This window comes from Mesoplodon mirus (assembly GCF_964341445.2).
Source record: "Mesoplodon mirus genome assembly, chromosome: 5".
NCBI classification, from domain to species: domain Eukaryota; kingdom Metazoa; phylum Chordata; class Mammalia; order Artiodactyla; family Ziphiidae; genus Mesoplodon; species Mesoplodon mirus.
This window is the reverse complement of record NC_138980.1, coordinates 41,987,554-42,005,255: the sequence shown is the minus strand read 5'-3', so window position 1 is coordinate 42,005,255 and position 17,702 is coordinate 41,987,554. Positions and strand designations below refer to the sequence as shown.

General features: G+C 56.0%; 2 protein-coding genes across 2 annotated transcripts; one reads left to right on the top strand and one right to left on the bottom strand.

The window, feature by feature from the left end:
- Positions 1 to 2,281: 2,281 nt before the first annotated feature.
- STX10 (syntaxin 10) lies at positions 2,282 to 6,209 on the bottom strand. The gene is given in 9 exon segments (XM_082623724.1): positions 2,282 to 2,649; positions 2,751 to 2,845; positions 2,943 to 2,995; positions 2,997 to 3,050; positions 3,145 to 3,252; positions 4,200 to 4,262; positions 4,337 to 4,419; positions 4,585 to 4,766; positions 5,007 to 6,209. Coding segments are annotated over 9 exon segments (750 nt in total). The 5' UTR covers positions 5,042 to 6,209; the 3' UTR covers positions 2,282 to 2,572.
- A 1,769-nt stretch (positions 6,210 to 7,978) lies between these two features.
- Positions 7,979 to 9,758, top strand: IER2 (immediate early response 2). Its single transcript, XM_082623725.1, has one exon. It carries the CDS (start codon positions 8,122 to 8,124, stop codon positions 8,788 to 8,790), a length of 669 nt encoding a protein of 222 aa, XP_082479851.1. The 5' UTR covers positions 7,979 to 8,121; the 3' UTR covers positions 8,791 to 9,758.
- The last annotated feature ends 7,944 nt before the right edge of the window (positions 9,759 to 17,702 follow it).

Genomic DNA, 17,702 nt, shown 5'->3' with positions numbered 1-17,702 from the left:
TCCGCGTGGAGTGCCAACACCCTCCCTGCCCTGGGCCGAGCCCCTCCTCCCCGGGCCCATAAGTGAGATTGCACATTAACTACTGTAAGAAGAGGAGCCGCACTGGGAAATGTGAACCATGAGAATATCAGTGATACTGATGAGGAGAATAAACTAAACGCCTTTGTAACAGCCCTGCTGCAAGCTGCTCACTGGGGGCGCGGGGCGGTGGGCCCAGGAAGCGACGCTGGCTGCACACTAGGGCCCCCCTCCTTCCGCAGAGCAACATCCCCATTCCCCAGGGCTTCACACTGATAAATGCAGTGGGGGCCTGGCTCGGGGTGTGCTCAGAACGGCCATGCTAAACGTCATGCCTCAGAATGTCGGCCCGAGGGGAGGGCCCTCTTTAGGTGGGAAAACAGTTTCCAGCAGCTTCCAGGTTGCCCCAGTATGTACAAACAACACCCTCCCTAGGCTGCTTCCTCACATGGGCCCTAAATCCTGCATGGGCGTCCCACGGGAGCCCCTCCAAAGCTAGAAGGGCAGCTGCTCCATGGAATTGTTTGTATTACAGACCCACTCGCTGCCCTTCCATGGTATTTGACACTCCCAGCCCCAGAAACGTGTCCTGAACGTAAGCCCACACCCTTCGCCCCGTCCCGAGCCACTGCGTCCAGAGGGAACACTAAAAGTCGGGATGGCAAGCGTAAAATCAGCCGGTGGGTGGTTAAAATACCTGGAAGAGGGACTTCCCTGGCGGTCCAGTGGTTAAGACTCCGCGCTTCCACTGCAGGGGGCACAGGTTGGATCCCTGGTCAGGGAACTAAGGTCCCACATGCCATGCAGGGTGGCCAAAAACCAAACAAACAAAAATACTGGAATAGCTGTAGGGTCCTGAGGATATGAGTGGGAAAATGTTCTCACAACTGAAATAGAAAAGATGCAACGTGCCCTAGGGTCCCCTTGATTCAGAGATGTCTCAAGTAGTGTGCGAAGACTACTGACAGACCTCAGGGATTCCATCAAATCAAAAGGTCTTTGCTGGGGAGGTGGACAAGGGGTTTCATCTCCGCCCAGTCCAGGTCCGACCACCCCATGATGATTGGAGGGAGCTCCAGACTTCCTTGGGACAGATGATTGAGGGTGACTCAATTCACAGGGTGACTTGGGCATGTTTCAGTAAGACCAGCCCCCCCTGGAGTCCTGAAGCCCAGCTTCAGTCAACAGAAAGCAGGGGTTTGGGGGAGCCAGCAGCAGCATCAACAAAAATCCTCAGGTGACTCTGGTCCAGAGTCACCTCAAGTAACAGGAAGTCTGTCTGTCTTAACATGGAGGCAAGCCCAGGTAGGTGGAAACACTGTCAGACTCCCAGAAGCACATCTTTTTAACCCCAGGAAGACTTAGAACCAAGTGTAGAATGGATCAAGACAACCTGAACCACAGCATTAGTGGTAGTGGTTTTGCATTTAAAAAATAAGCGGGGGCAGGGCGGGGAGCAGAATTCCCTGGCGGTCCAGTGGTTAGGACTCTACGCTTCCACTGCAGGGGGCCTGGGTTCGATACCTGATCGGGGAATTAAGATCCCAAAAGCCACATGGTGCGACCAAAAAAAAATAATCTGAACATATTTGGTTCTCTTTGACAAATCAGCCTAATGGAATGACAGACATCCTTGTAACAGCACTTTACAACGTGTAGATGAACGACTGAGAAGGGTGGGCCTGATGCCTGATTACATAATGCTCAAGATGGAAACATCTAAGACAATAAGTTAAGATTCACAGCACTTACAAGTTTACCTGGCTTATAGGAATCATTTCTCCTACTCAGGAAGGCTCTATGGCAAAGCCCTTAAATTTACAAACGCTTTCTTGTTAGAGTGAAGCATCACAGAGGGATCGAAGTGACCCGGTGTATGAGGGAGCCTAGTGGTACTCAGAGGCCCCTCGGAGCCCCTCGGAAGTGACAGCTCAGTTCCACAGCTAAGGGACTCACCTACCTACCTTAGACAAAGAACAAGCAAAAGATGTTTAGGCTGAACTTCAAAAACTCAAGAACAACCAGTGTTTGGAATTTCGATGGTAATAAAATTATCCATCATGAAATCCAAGAAATAAACCAGAATAGTCTTTTCTGCACCAAATATCAACCATTGAAATCCTTAACACACACGTGCGCACACATGCACACTTGGCCCCAGCGTGTGCAAGCGGGGGCTTAGAACAGGAGTTCCCATTCAGGGACAGCCACAAGTTCAGATCAACACATCATATGATACAAATGTATATAATAAACGCTGGGATTTTTATTTCCAAGTTGACACATGTAGCAGGCACACAGGCAAAGCGATGGCTTTGGGGCACGGGAAGGAAAGATGGGGAGGGGCGTGTCTGAGGTCCCCCTACCTCCACCACCCCCTAAGCGCACTTGAGACAGAACCAGTGGTGGGGGCTCCCACCCAGGGTCATGAGGGTCCTACTGGCTCTGGATGAAGCCTTGGGTCAGTTCCCCAGGCATGATCCCCCTCCTCCCAGGGGGCAAGGCTCTGCTGGACCTCCAGCTGGAGGGACCAGCTTCCTGGGGAGGACCAGGATCAGAGAGAGAAGAACAGGATGAGGACCAGGAGAAGCACCCCCAGCAGCACCACAATGGCACACCACTGTCGGCGGTCTGGGGGCAAGAAGGTCAGAGTTCACAGAGGGGAGGCAGCACCACCCACAACCCACTCCCCCCACTGCCGAACTGCCCACACCCACCTCCAGGGGACTCACCACTGGTCATGTGGGATACTTTGGCCATCTTCCTGAGGACCCCATCCATCCGGGACTGGGTGTGGTCCATCTCATGAACAAAGGTGTCCAGCATACTGCCGAGATCAGGATGTCATCAGCCCCTGAAGGGTCTGTGCACACCAGTGCAGCCGGCCAAGGGTTCCTGGCCCACCCCCAGGGTCCTGGCCTCACATGCCCTGCTCAGTTAGCTCCTCCCCGACGCGGCTGGACATGTGTTTCAGAACCCTGGATACTCCCAGACACCATTTCCAGCTGTTGGTCCTGCTGGTCCATGATCAGCTGCAGGTTGGAGGGGTGGGAACTGCGGTCGGCAGGGAGCCCTGAGCTGCCTGAAGGCTCCTCCAGCCCGGGGCCTCCAGCCACCCACACACACCTGCTGTGTGGCCTGCTGCTCTTCAATGTAGCGAGAGGTGGTTGAGACCACACTGGCGTCCAGCAAGTCGCTGGATGACTTCAGGGTGGCTGGCTTGCCTGTCAGCATCTGTGGAGGCCAAGACCACAGGCTCAAGGAGGGTCGCCCACTCACGGCAGAGACAGACAAGGTTTGTGGCAAATTTAGATAGATGGTGAATTGGCAGGAAGGCAGTCTCTGGAGTGGGACGGCCTGGGTTCCTCAGAGCCACCACTTACTAGCAAGGTGACCCCGAGGCCATATCACTTGACTTCCCTGTGCCTCAGTTTCCTCATCTGTAAAATGGGGAGAGCTATAATTCCTGTTTCCTGAGGATGGAATAAGGATTTAATGAATTAATCCAGGGAGAACACTTATTATCCTATAAACACATGTATTTAAGAATTGAACTTTAATACCCAAAGCAGCACACATGGAAGGCATGTGGACCCTGCTATAGGACTCCAAGCTGCTGCAGACCTCAGCCCTCCACCCTCCCAGACCTCATGTGGGTCTAATGGGTGAGGCTGCTGTTTACAACATGCAAGAATGAACACACAACATAGAGGGAAAAGGTGTACAGACTGAGGCAACAGAGAGAATGTGCACAAAAGGCATGAGTGGGTACACACATGGGGCAAGCACATCCACAGAGGAAAATGGTGTGCATGCACAAGGCAGGTGGGGATCCACTCACAGGTCAAGTTCAGAGAGGTCAAGTGCATACACAGATTAAAAAGGTAAGCATCAAATCCTGAAAACATTAACCCAGAGAGCTAAAAAAAAAAAAAAAAAGGAATAGGTCACCCCCCCCCACACACACAGGAAACCAGTATAGACCCACAGGAGAAGACAGAAGAGATTATACACACAGAAGGAGCTCAGGTGTACACATCCAGAAAGAGCAGGCGGGTAGACAGCATGGAGACAACTGTGCACAGAGAAGATGAGCACTGACACAGAGGATGGCTTGCACTCAAAGGGGAGGGTCACCCCGAGAGACAGGGGGTGAGGATACTGGGTCGGGATGCCTTTACCTCTCTATTATTCCTCTCCATGAAGGCTATGGCTGCGGGGCTGACCATATGGTCCTTCATTTCCTAGGGGTAAGGACATCATCAGAGTAATGATACCCCAACCTCCCCACCCTCACCTCACTGGAAACTCTCTTCACCTGGACTGCTTCCCGCATCCTCTCCACAAACACCTTTCTCTCCTGCAGGTCTCCGGCTGGGAGCTTGAACTTGCCTGGGTTGGCTTCCACTATGCGTAAGCCGCGAGTCAAGAATTAAGGCCAGAGCCCGACAGAACGCCCTCCTCTGCCTCAAAGCCCTCAACACCTCCTAGGTGTCCAGCCTCCCCGAGGGCTGGCTCCCACGGCCCCCCGCCACTTCAATGGGCTCTCCCATGCCGCCCTCCAACCCCCCAGGATATCGATGGTCTCCTCCAGGTCCTCGAGGTCCCACTCGATGCTGCGCAGGCCATTCCGCAGCTCATTGGTCGTCCAGTCCAGCTCCTCGCGTCCGACCGCCGCGCCCTCATGCAGAAGCTCGCACCACCGCTGGTAAAGCCCGCGGGACGTGTTCACCGCCTTCTGCACCTCGCTGCGGGCAGAGGCACAGCGGGCGCGGCTGGGGGCAGGAGGTCCTCCCTCCCACCACTGCGCCCCCAAACGAGCTGGGGACTCAGGAGACCCTCATATCCCACTGCGTACCCCTCCCACACGGCCACGGGGCTATCCCGACGGCGGTGCCCAGAATGCCTGACATGCTCCGGCTGGCACGCGGGCACTGGCTGGCAGGGGGACAGCACACCCTCTGTCCTCCCCCATCTCTGTCACTCACCCTCGGACTACAAAAAACGGATCTTCGAGAGACATGTCACGCCCCTCACCCGCCCGAGGCCAAGCCCCCTCCCCTCTCGGCCTGGGAAGCTGGTTCCCTCCAAAAGGTGCAAAACGAGCCGTCACCCCCGCCCCCGTCACGTGACCACTGCCATCATTGAGAGCTGGGCCGCCAGGGGAGAAAGAGAGGCCTTGGCAGCCCGAAGTGCGGAAACATCCGCTCTCTCTTTCGCCATCTTGGTTGTGGGCAGAGACGGCTTCCTGCCTGCAAGTACCGCCCCTTCGCGTCCTGGTTCCCGGAGGTGTCCTAGTTCCGTCTGGCTGGGTTCGACTCAGAGCTCCAAATCCCTCGGTTCGAGACCCAACCTCTCGGATTGTTGCTGCGCAACCTGTTTCCCTTCCGGGCAATGTAAATAATAATAGTCTCCTTTAAATCAGGAGAGATTATGGCTGGGGAAGGGGCTCATTCAATTTGTAGATCATCTTCATGGGCTCCCTGAGCCTGCACCCAGATCCTGTCCTAGGAGATGGGAGATGAGAAATGGTCCCAGCCCAGGGTCGGGAGTGGCAGGTTTGGTAAGGAGTATTGGGAGAGGTGGTATCCCCACCTTTCCGCGGGGGCAGGGTGAAGTGCGGGCGTTCTGTGGGGAGTTCTGCTGGACTCTCCCCTCCTCTTTTTTCCTGCGGAGGAGGGACGCCTCGAGATCGCCCGAGGCGATCGCGGGTTGGCCGCGAGTGGGGGCCCGGAGATGCTTCTGGGGGGTGAGGTCTTTCTGGGTGCGATCCTCGGGGTCGCGGGAGTGGGTGTGGTGGTGGCTCTGAGGATGGTCCGCACGGAAACCCTCTGCTTGTGAGGAGGGGTCAGGAATGTCTGGAGAGGGACTCATAGGGTCGCCACCTGTGTGACAGAGCCCTTCTGTGTGGCGTCTCCGGGAAAGTACTTTTTTTATGGGGGCGGTAGGCAGCTGTCGGCTGAGTGGGGTCCTGATCTCTGGAGCGGGATGTCTGAAGAAGTTCTCTGAGGGTAGCCCCCGTTGTGTGTCAGAGATAGCGTCTGGGCTGCGGATGTCATTGTGGAGTTTCGTGGGGGGGGGGATGGGGGCGCCCTCAGCAGGTTGCCGTAATTTGTGGCAGGATCGCTGAATGGGGACAGTTTGGGGAGAAGTCTTTTAGAAGAGAGAATAATTGTTGTTTCCATGTGCCGGGGTTGGGAGTGGGGGACATGAGCATGCTCCAAACGTGCAAGAGAAGAGCAATTTTTTGGCGGAGGGGCAGGAATACATGAGAGGGGGCCTGGCAGGGTCTCCATGGGGGGTGCGGGGACAGGAATGTAGTGGTCCTCAGGGAGTAGCTGCTTGTGTTGGCAAGGTCTTTGTGTAGGTCTCTGGGAGATGGCGTTAGTGTGAGCCCTGAGGTGGCCCCTACCCCCCGGCAGGGGGCTTTCCGGAGGGGCGTCACACCTTCCTGGCCTCCGGAGGGAAGGAAGCGAAACTTTCTTCTCCCTCTCCGCGGGCCCCCATGGACGCCGTTCCGGAAAGCGGGGGCTCCAACCAGCTCTAGCGGCTGGGAGAGAGAGAGCGGAGGGGGCCTGCCCGGAGGGTAAGGCACCACCCCCGCTCGCCCGCTGGCCCGGAAAAAGCCGGCTAAAGTCTTGTAGAGAGATCCTGGCCCCAGTCCTTATATGGGCGGCCGGAAGCGGCTAGCGCGCATGCCCTACGTCATTACTTCCAAATTTAGTTGTGGAAGTCTGGCAGATCTAGTGGCGGGAAGGTTCGCGCACCAGTGCGGGGGTGTGTGTGTGTGGGGGGGTGGAAAGCCTCCCCTTAAAGGGCCCGCACCACGAGTGAATGGAGCTGTTCGAACAATTCTGCATTTTCTGAGGAACTGGAATTAGATTTTCTTGGAACTGTAGTGCGTAGCGGAAGGTGGGGCCGATGTTTTCTATCTATCTGCTCTATCTCTGCGTTGCTCAGTTTCTAGGTCCTATCCCAACTCCGCCTCCCGGGAAGCAGAGGCGGAGAACGGCTGCGTCGTTTGGGGGACCGCAGCCACATGTTCACTCGTGCTGTGTTGCGGCCGGGTCCTCCGCCTTACGAGCTCCACGCCCACGGTGGATTTCGTGCCGACGGAAACTGGGGTGGCGGGGGGGGGATGCTCAAAGCGGAGCGCAGAGATGGCAGCCTGGGCTGCGCTTGTGTCTGCAGACGTCCGCCGCCCGTGTAGTGGGCAACTTTGCCCTACAGCCAGCCTGCGTGTCCCGGTTTCTTAACTGCTTCCAAACGAGGGGAGTGACGGGGGCTGGCGGACGCTGGAGAGACAGGAGAGCTTCAGGTTCCAGTGGTCCCTTTTCACCGCCGTGGCTCATTTATTCGTTTAGCAAATATTGGACGAGTCATTCTGCCTTGGTTTCCTCACCTGAAGAAATAAGATATAACTACCCTCCGCGGAGTGGAGGTGAGAGATCAATGAGATGTTTATGAAAGGAAAGCCTTTAGCGCCTGGCACGTAGTAAGAGCTTAGTAAGTGTAAGCATCGTTATTGATTAAAAAAAACAAAAACGACATTAATTAGGCGCCTGGTAGATGCTAGGCACAGTTCCCACGGGGGATGTACCGGTTAGAACCCAAGTCTTCCCGGGTGCGAAGGGAAACGTGCCGCCTACGACCCGCAGGGGTCTCCAGACGCAACCCGTGGGTGGACCCTGAGCCCCACCCACGGCGCCTCTCCCCTGGGCCCGCGCGCGGGTGCAGTGGGGGGCCCTGAGGAAGCAGACCACCCGAGAGCTCAGCTTGGACTGGGGAACCCTCCTCCTCACACGAGTTCGGGTCCCTTTTCTTTGCTCGGTAAATTCCACCCTGTCGCTTTAAGGAGTCTCTCGCCTCGGAGCTGTGGAAAGCCCGGATGCGACTTTCTGATTGGGCGGGGCGTCTCAGTGACTTCACTTGAGGTACAAAAGGGCCCGGGTGGCGGGCGCCGGGGCAGAGCGTCCTGGCAGCGTCTCAGCGTGGGTTGACCCGTAGAGAGAGGCGTGAACGAGCGCCTTGTCCAGCGTGCACCTGCCACCTGCCCTGCCCAGCCGGGTGTCCCCGCCGCCTTCGCCCCTCCGTCAGGCAGCTATGGAAGTGCAGAAGGAGGCGCAACGCATCATGACCCTGTCGGTGTGGAAGATGTACCATTCGCGCATGCAGCGCGGTGGCCTGCGGCTGCACCGGAGTCTGCAGCTGTCGCTGGTCATGCGCAGCGCCCGGGAGCTCTACCTCTCGGCCAAGGTGGAAGCCCAGGAGCCCGAGGTGCCCTTGCCGCCCGCCCGCTCCCCTGACCCTTGCCTGCACCCGTCGCGGGAAGCGGAAGCCGCAGCAGAGGTAGCGTCCTGCGACGGTGAGCAGCCCTCTCCGGAACCCATGGACACGCAGGAGGCACCGAGAGCGGAGGAGACCCCTGCCCGCTGTGACCAGCGCCCCGCCAAAGTCAGCCGCAAGCGGCGGAGCTGCAGCCTGAGCGACGTTGGGGACGCCGCACTGGTCCCGAGTAAGAAAGCCCGCCTAGAAGAAGAGGAGGAGGAAAGGGCCTCTTCGGACGTCCTTGATCGTCTGCAGCCCCCTCCGGCGCAAGCGGAGGGCGCCTTCCCCAACCTGGCGCGTGTCCTGCAGAGGCGCTTCTCCGGCCTCCTGAACTGCAGCCCCGCCGCGACCCCGACGGCGCCGCCGGCGTGCGAGGCGAAGCCGGCTTGCCGCCGGGCGGACAATATGCTGAACGTGCTGGTGCGGGCCGTGGTGGCCTTCTGAGGGTCCGTGAGCGGCGCTACCAGAGCCCAGAGCGCGGGCCGAACCGTCGGCCAGACAGCGCAGACCCAAGGCGAGGCCCACCCCCGGGGGGAGCGCCCGCGGAAACCGTGGAGAGGGGCAGCCGCCCGGGCTGCCGAGATGCCCTGAGAGGGACTCTACCCACGGGGTGCCGTCGCCACCTGTGTGCAGCGGCGACACCGAGAAGCCCGAGCCGGGGGCGCGGGCGCCTTCCCCCAGACCTGCTGCGCCCACAGGTGCTATCTTAACGGACTGGGATATGGACCGTACCCTCTCCTCTGGGACTTGGAGAAGGGAGCTTTGGTTTTTTAAACTCCTCAGGGTTGTACTTTATTTTTTTACTGGGGGCTGTGCTGCCCTTTCAAGGTTTTTCAATAGTTGGTGTTTGCGTTTCCAACCTCAGAGAATTCCAGGCACTCCCCTTCCCCCTCCAGTGACATACTTGTGCAAGCGGTCATCGTTGCGTCATGGGCAGACGTGGGGAGCTTCCTGTTGCCTTGCGTGGGTGTGAGGCCTGGGAGGAGGATCTGGGGTGTGGACGCCCAGGGGAATGGGAGGAGGGCGGCCTGAGTCACTTCGCCTCCGCGTGCTGTGGGTTATTGCCCTGAGCCCCTACGCCTTCGGGGGCAGAGGGCAGATCTAATTTCAGGTTAACATTTTTCTCATCTGGTGTGTTAGAGGTGGGAATACGTTGATAGTCTCAAGCTTGATCCTCCCTCAGACCAACAGACACAACCCGGACTTTCCTGGTCTGAATCACAGAAATGGGGGGAGGGGGTTGTTCAGAGCGCTGTAAAGCTGAGCTGGGATCAGTTTTTTGGTGAGACTGGGCCAGTTTTGGGGGAGGGGTGTTCTGTTTACCTTTACTGTGGTGGATTCTGTTAACTCCATCTGTCTGGCCTTTTTGCTAGAAACGCCAGATAGGAAAATAAAGACCATTTGAAGAAAAAGTCTGTGGGGCCCGTCTGTTTTTCTTCCCTGGTGGGGGAGGGGCAGGGTTAAGGGGTCAGGAGCTGGCTGTCGGCTTGCTGGGGCCCCAGAAACCGGTCTGACCGGCTACCACGTGGGCAGAGTGGGCGGGAAGGGGCCGGGCCCCTTTTCTTTGCCAGAGCACTGGGTGCTGATTGCCTGGTGCTCTGACCTTTCCTTAACCCTCTCACGTTTGGGGGTTCCTTGGACATTCTCCTATATTTCTGGTTGGGTCAGTGCTTTCCGAGTTCAGACGTTTGGGGGATACTTTGGGTACTGTGCCTGCAACAGAGTCGGGGGACCACACTTCCTTTGGAGACTTGATTTGTCTCCCAACAGTCCTCCCCGCCCCCCCCCCCGCTTGATTAACTGTATCAGCAGGGATCCCACAACTGGGGTGGAACTGAGCAGGTGAGCTTTGGAGCACCCTTTATGCCCAGTTCCAGTCTCTGGCAGTATAGCTGTGTGGTTCAGGCAAGGAGGTGTGCTCCCTGCCTCAGTTTCCTCATCTGCAAAGTGGGCCTCAACAGCTTCCCTGTGAGGCTGTAGGTTTAGAAATTCCCGTGGGAGCGCTTGTTTGCTTTGGCCCCACCCCATCCCCAGGTTAGCCCCCCAGAGAGGAGGAAACCCTCACAATTTACCCAGTGCTGGTTTAGGAGAGCGGCTGTAGATGTTGCACTGGGGCTGGGGGGTGGGGGGTGGGGGCTGTTGAGAGGACAAAGGAGCCGCAGGTGCGGGCGGTGAGGGCGGCGGGAGGCGCCGGGAATGCTCCCGCCCCGCCTCCAGACGGCAGGCTCCGCCACGGCGGGCCTTCCGAGACCCGGGGGACCTGACCCCGAGGGTTGAGGGAGGAGGGCGCGGGGGATGGGCGGCCCCGCCCCCGAATGCCCGCTCCTGGCTCCCCTCCTGCCTCGTTCACCCATCGCACTCCCTCCTCCCTGCCTCCCTCAGGGCCCCTCAGGGGAATCTCGCCTCCACCGCAGCCCGTTTCCTTCCCGGGAAACGTGAAAGACTTTAGTGCCGCCCACTCGGGAGACCGACCCACAGCTCCGCAGTGGGATGCTGGGGGACTGGAGCCCCACACCCCTCGCGGTAGCTCAGTGCGTCCGCGTGGGAGCAACTCCCTCGAGAACCTGGCCCGGCCCCGGGAAGTCCCCGGAGGGTGGGGAGGGGGCATCACGGCGCATCCTGTCGCAGGAACCGCCGGGCGCTTCCTTCCGCGGGAAGCTGCTTGGCCGACCCCCGCCCCCGCCCGGGCCGTCTGGGGGTTTCCGGTACCCGGTCACTGGGGGCTGAGGGCTGGAGGTGATGCTGTGGGAGAAAAGCCAAGTGCCCCTCACATATATCCGCTTAACGTATACCCTTCCCCAAGACCCCATCAGAAGAGACAAAATTGAAAATTTGTCACAACAGTCGACATTGATGAGCCATGGAGTTTCCACGCCATTACATGGCATTGGGTTATTGGGACAAACCCTCTGGGGAGTAATCGATTGGACAATAGCTGTGAAAACTAAAACTGTCACAGATCTCATGGCCCGTGGATCCCCACGGAACCTCAGGCCTGGAAAAAGAGGTTCCAGAAGGGTATTCACTACAGCATTGTCCAAAATTGGCACAAACTGGGGACTTCCCTGGTGGCGCAGTGGTTAAGAATCCTCCTGCCAATGCAGGGGACACGAGTTTGAGCCCTGGTCCGGAAAGATGCCACATGCCGCGGAGCCACTAAGCCCGTGCGCTGCAACTACTGAGCCTGCGCTCTAGAGCCTGTGAGCCACAACTACTGAGCCCGCGAGCCACAACTACTGAAGCCTGCGTGCCTAGAGCCCGTGCTCTGCAACAAGAGAAGGCACCGCAATGAGAAGCCTGCTCGCCGCAACTACAGAAAGCCCGCTCGCAGCAACGAAGAACCAACACAGCCAAAAATAAAATAAATAAAATAAATAAATTTATTAAAAAGCACATACAGCAGATATTCACTACTATATATAAAATAAATAACAAGGACCTGCTGTATGGCACAGGAAACTTTATACATATCTTGTAATAACCTATAATGGAAAAGAATCTAAAAAAGAATATATATCTAGGGACTTCCCGGGCGGTCCAGTGGTTAAGACTTTGCCTTCCAATTCAGGGGATGTGGGTTCGATCCCTGGATGGGGAGCTAAGATCCCACATGCCTCAGGGCCAAAAAACCAAAACATAAAACAGAAGAAATATTGTAACAAATTCAATAAAGACTTAAAAACAAAAAACGGTCCACATGAAGAAATCTTTAAAAATCTATCTATCTATGTCTATATATATCTATATCTCTGAATCACTTTGCTGTACACCTGAAACTAACACAACATGGTAAATCAACTATACTTCAATTAAAAAAAAGTTGTTTGTTTTGAAAAAAATAATAAAAGCACATACGGCAATACAAGTACATGTATATGGATGGGAAAGTGTGTACAGACACTGCTAAGCCCAGAGAGCTGGAAGAATAGTTCCTCATCCAGTAGCTCAATGTGAAGGAGAGCTCCCCTCCCAGCTTGAGTTTGGTCTAATGCTAATGATTTGACAGGGTTGATTCTTCCTGCCTTCAGGCCCCCACACTCACACTCCCACCTCACCCGTGGTTCCTGCCTCAGGCCCTGGGTCCACCTCTGTCTATACTCACCCTTAGGTAGGCTTATTCAGTCTTAAGGCCCTAACTGCCACCTCTATGCTGACTCCCAAATTTTGCTCTCCATCCTGGACCTCCCCCTAACCTCCAGACTTGTCTGGCCAAGTCCTCTCTCTCTGTCTCCCCTTGAGGCTCTAAGGTATTCCAAACCTAGCAGGACCTAAAGAGGATCCTTGATGCTTCCTGCCAGCCTTTCAGCTGAGGAGAAATCTTTCTTGACTTCCCTTTTCTCCTTCCTTCATACCCTGTCCAGTCGCAGGTGCTGTCAACTTGACTACCCATCCCACTCCAAGCTTTTCCCCACCCTCATGGCTCCCACCTTGCTGTGAGCTGCCTTCACCTCTCACCTGGGTGAGGGCAGTGGCTTCCTCCCTGCCCTTGATGCCCACAATCTGTTTTATGCAGCAGCTGCACTGATCTTATAAAAATGCAAACGGGATCATTTCACTATCCCAGCTTTCCTTTGCTTCATCTACACTGGCCTCCTTTTTGCTTGGAGAACAGGACAGGTGTGTTCCAACCCCAGGACCTTTGCACTTGCTGTTCCTTCTGCCTGCAATGCTCTTCTCCCAGACATCCACAAGTCCATCCTCACTTTCGGCTGAAATGTCACCTCCTTGGGGAGGCCTTCTTTGGCTACCTGATCTAAAATAGCACCCCAATCTGCTACCTACTCCTTTACCCTGTTCAGCCTTCTTTAGAGCACTGCTCACCTCCTGAAAGGATATATATATATATAAATAAGTTCTATTTAGCATCCATGGCCCCATATAAATGTCAATTCCATGAATGCCCAGCCCAGGCCTGAGTGAGTGAATGAGGTTGGCTGGGGTAAGCAGGTGCTAAATGCTTAATATTTATTATCTCATTAATCAGTGGCTTCCCATGGCTCTTAGAATTGAATTTCCCAAACTTCAGACAGTTGAGGGTCAGGATTTTTGTCATATCTGCTTAACAACAGTACTATTATTTAAGTAACATATTTTTTTTTTTTTTCTTTTTGCGGTATGCGGGCCTCTCACTGTTGTGGCCTCTCCCGTTGCGGAGCACAGGCTCCGGACGCGCAGGCCCAGCGGCCGTGGCTCACGGGCCCAGCCGCTCCGCGGCATATGGGATCCTCCCAGACCGGGGCACGAACCCGTATCCCCTGCATCGGCAGGCGGACTCTCAACCACTGCGCCACCAGGGAGGCCCTAAGTAACATATTTTTAAGACTTAACCCACTTGTCAATCACTCACCATACATAGAAGGTAACAGTGTATAAAAGTTACAATGAAACTGAAACACTGTCATAAGACCCTGCTGAAACAGTAGCCAGTGTTAGGTTCCAGACAGCTTTCTTTGTTACAAAGGAAGATTAGAAAGGTTAAAGACGCATTATTGCCAAAGACGATCCTTAGACTAGCTGAAAAGGGAGAGACTCTGAGGGATTCATTACATTATTTAAATAACATTGAATCACTTTGCCCACTGTCCCAGAACTAGGAAAATTCTGCTTCTGGAAGAGGGACAAAACCCCTACTAGTGTCTGAAAGACTGTGCTTGATCTGTGCCCAGCCCATCTCTGGCTAATCTTGCATCATTCTCTGGCCACACTGATCTGCTTTTTGTTCCTTATATTTCCACAATCTTTCCAGCCACAGTGCCTTTGTATATGCTATTATCTGCTAAGAGTCTTTTCCTTATTTACCTAGTTAAGTCAGCTTAGCTCAAGGGCAAATCATCAGGGAACTTACCTTTCTGCCCTCCGTTTTAGTCTAAGACCCCTATATTTATTGCTGTTCTGATCAGAAGCTACTTTGTAGTGGTAGTAGTGGTGGTGGTAGTGGTAGTATTTATCACAACTGCAATGTTACATTTCCTTCTGGGTCTGTCTCCTCTTCTAGCTTGTGGCCTCCATCAGGGCAGAGATGAATCTAGTAGCTGCTTACTAAGTGTTTTTTGTGAGTGAGTGATGCATTTGCTACTTTCCTTTGAGGTCGATCCTTTTAATGTCCACTTTTTACAGACTGGGAAACCGAGGTCCAGAGAGGATAGTCCTGCAGGAGAGCAAGTACGGGACAGTCTAGTGGTGCCCCACCCCCCATCCAGATATTCGCTCACCACGCCCACCCCCACCCCCGCCTCCTCCACTGTGTGGGACCCAAGGAACAAATGCCTCAGTTCGGACTCCGCTGAGCTGGGAAAGGGCCGGTCCACAGGTCGAGACCAGCCCAGAAGCGGCTCCCAGACTGGCTTACCCGGTTCCAGGAACCTGGGCGGCGTCCACCCGCCCGAGGCGGTAAAACGCAGGCCTCGGCCAGATTGCTAGTGGCGCGGGGCAGGCACCTGATCTAGGCTGGGAAATTCAAGTCCGAGGCTGGGCCCTCTGGGTGGGTAATTTAGCCAGCGCGCGGGGCGGGGTTATCTGGTGTCAATCACAGACAGGGGGCGGGATATGCAAATTTACCCGCTTTGCACTCCTTTCTGGGCCCCGCCCCCACGCGCTGCACCAAGCTAAGTACTTCCTAGAGCTCCAGCTGTTGGTCTGTGACCCCGGCTCCGCCCCCTCGCCCCCAAACTGGTCCCTTCCGGATTCCGCCCAGACCTTCGGCGCTTGCCACCCACTCCCGCCCCAGCGCGCCCTGCGGTTGTAGGGGCGGGGTTTAGGCGCCGAGCAGGAAGGCAGAGGTCGAGCTGTGGGCTCCTGGGGCTGGGCGTCGGCTCGGAATCAGGTAAATGGCATAGAAAAGCTGAAGGGAAATGGGGGTTGCCAGAGTTTGAGGCTCACGCTACCCGCCCTTGGCGTGGGGGCTACTGAAACCCTCCCCCATGTATGTTTAGGGGAGCCCAGAACCACACACCGGTGTCTAGGGGAACCCAGAACCTCCACAGCAGTGTGTAGCGGAGCTCAGATCCACACACCTGTGTTCAGGGGACCCCAGACCTTCCCCACCTGTGTCCGGGACTGCTCTCACTAGGGTATTTCATATCTGTTTTCTGAGGCCCAGCCTAGAGGTGTTCTGCCCACCTGTGTCCGGGGAGCTAAAGTCTCCCCAAATTTGTGTCCAGGAGAGCTGAGCCTAGGGCCTAAGGCCCTCCACCTGCATGTCCAGGCCCGAATCCTCTCCAAGGCCAGCTCCCTGCCTGCCCCTTTCTTGCAGCCCCTCTCAGCAGAAACTCCCTTGGGTCCCTACCCCGCCGCCCCTCACTGCCCTTTTAGTTCTCGTTGCCTTCCAGCCTCCTGGCCCAATCGGCTTCAGATCAGCGCCCCCTCCCCCAGCACATTGTTGACGCTCACTTAAGAAGTTATCTCAGCGTTCAGTCTCGCCACCCTCCCTCCTGTACCTAGGTAGCTACCCGGGGGCCCCCTGGGGTCCTGCCTTCTCCGCCCACTCCTACTGGCACCAATTAATTTCCCCCTCAACCCGTCCACCCACATCTGGTTGCCAGCTGCTCACCCTCACCCTGCTTGCCCCCCAGGGTCTCCCAGGGAATTGCTCGCAGCTCTCTGCTTCCTTTTGCCCCCCAAATCCAGGCCGTCCTGCCAAAGCACAGCACCCACTCTCCACCCCCCCGCAATCCGAGTCTGCTAATCAGAAAAAGCCGGCGGTTAGTGCCTGCAAGAGAGATCTGAAATCAGACGGAGGAGGGGTGCGGTGTGAAACTTTCTAACCCAGAGATGCTGGGGGTGGGAGGGGTGGGGGGCAAATGGGTGGAGGGAGGCAGGAGCTTAAGTTGTACTTAAAGAATTGAGATCAAAGCCTTCCGGCTTCCAGATGGGGACTGTGGGGGAGGGCTGCAACCCCCCCAGGGGCGGGTGAGGCTGAGCCCCCCTTCCTCGGAAACCCCCCGAGACTCTGCGGTGACAGCTGTGCCCCAGCCCGCGCCCAGCGGGTTTCCTTTTCCTGTGCTGGCTCTCCTGACTGGCTGGCCTGCAGTATGGAGACACCGGCCCGGCCCTTTTGAAGGAGCTCCCTGGAGGGTCTTCCTGGACGAGGGGGAGGGGGCCAGCTGGAGAACAATGGGCTTCTGTGGCTGCAGGACGCCAGGCACTTCCTGTTAACTCTTCCCTCGGGGCCCAGCTGCAGGGGGGAGCAAGGCGAGGGGATTGACGAAACCAGCAAATGCACAGCTTTTTCTCTTGTTCCACGACTTGTTTGTGAAAGTACCTGGAAATGGTGAGATGAATGCAGACCTTGCCCTCCTCAATGGAGTCATAGGGCCTGTTTCTTTTCCCCTCTGTTGCTGAGGGTTGTACCATCAGGGGACGGGGCATGGCTAGAAATCCCGGGATCTCTGGGGCTGGGCTGGGCCGGGCAGGGGACCCAGGTGTCCCAGGTGAGTCCAAAGTACAGCTATGTTTGCCAGCCATGGTTGTTCTAACTGCCCTGCCGGGTGAGCTGGAGGTTGCGCCCCCCTGAGCCATTCCCTTGGTAGTCTGGGCCTCAGGCCTCAGTTTCCCTCAGTTTGGGAAGTTCTCCCAAGGGATTGACCAGAGCACAGGGTGGTCCTAAGGGGCCAAGGTGAGCTGAACGGGGAGTCTTGGAAACGCTCTGCTCTTGGAGCCCTGGGAAGACATGTTGGGGAATTAGCCGCTGTGTTAGTTGAGACTTCATGCAAAGTCCTCTGTGTTTACAGAGCTAACCTGAGAAGCACCCTCAGAAGATTCTGTGAGACTCTGAAGGGCCGCTGAAGACTCAACATTCAACCCCAGGGGCTACTGGTTAGAGACCAGATAACATGCCCTGTTCTAAGAAGAGACAGTGTGTATTTATACTTACTGCCAGCCAGGTGCTTTGCTGGGCTCATTCTGCATATTCACTTAGTTAACCCCCTGCTCCAAGCCTGGGTCAGAATTAAAGTAGGCACTTTCACTAGCCCCATTTTACGGATGAGGGAGTTGAGGCACAGAGAAAACATGTGTCTACTAAAACAAAGTCCGTTGTTTTTCTTTCTCTCCTGGATTTCGGGGCAGAGGATGGGGTGGGGGGGGTAGCGATCTTTCTCCAGACCGGTGGACTTTTGCTTATGTATACCCAGCAACTTATCATAGATAAGGAAAGAGAGCTCAGGGTGGAGAGATCCATGGTCCAGGTCCTCTGGCCACCACCGGGTGGCCTTTTCTCTTCTGGCATCCTGGGCTAGCCACCCACTGGCTTCGCCCACCAACTTCCTCCTTCAGCTTTTTGAGACCCACTTGCTGGGTGATTCTGTACTGTCTTTTCTCCTGCTTCCTCTGGTGAAAACATCCCCAGAGGCCAGTTT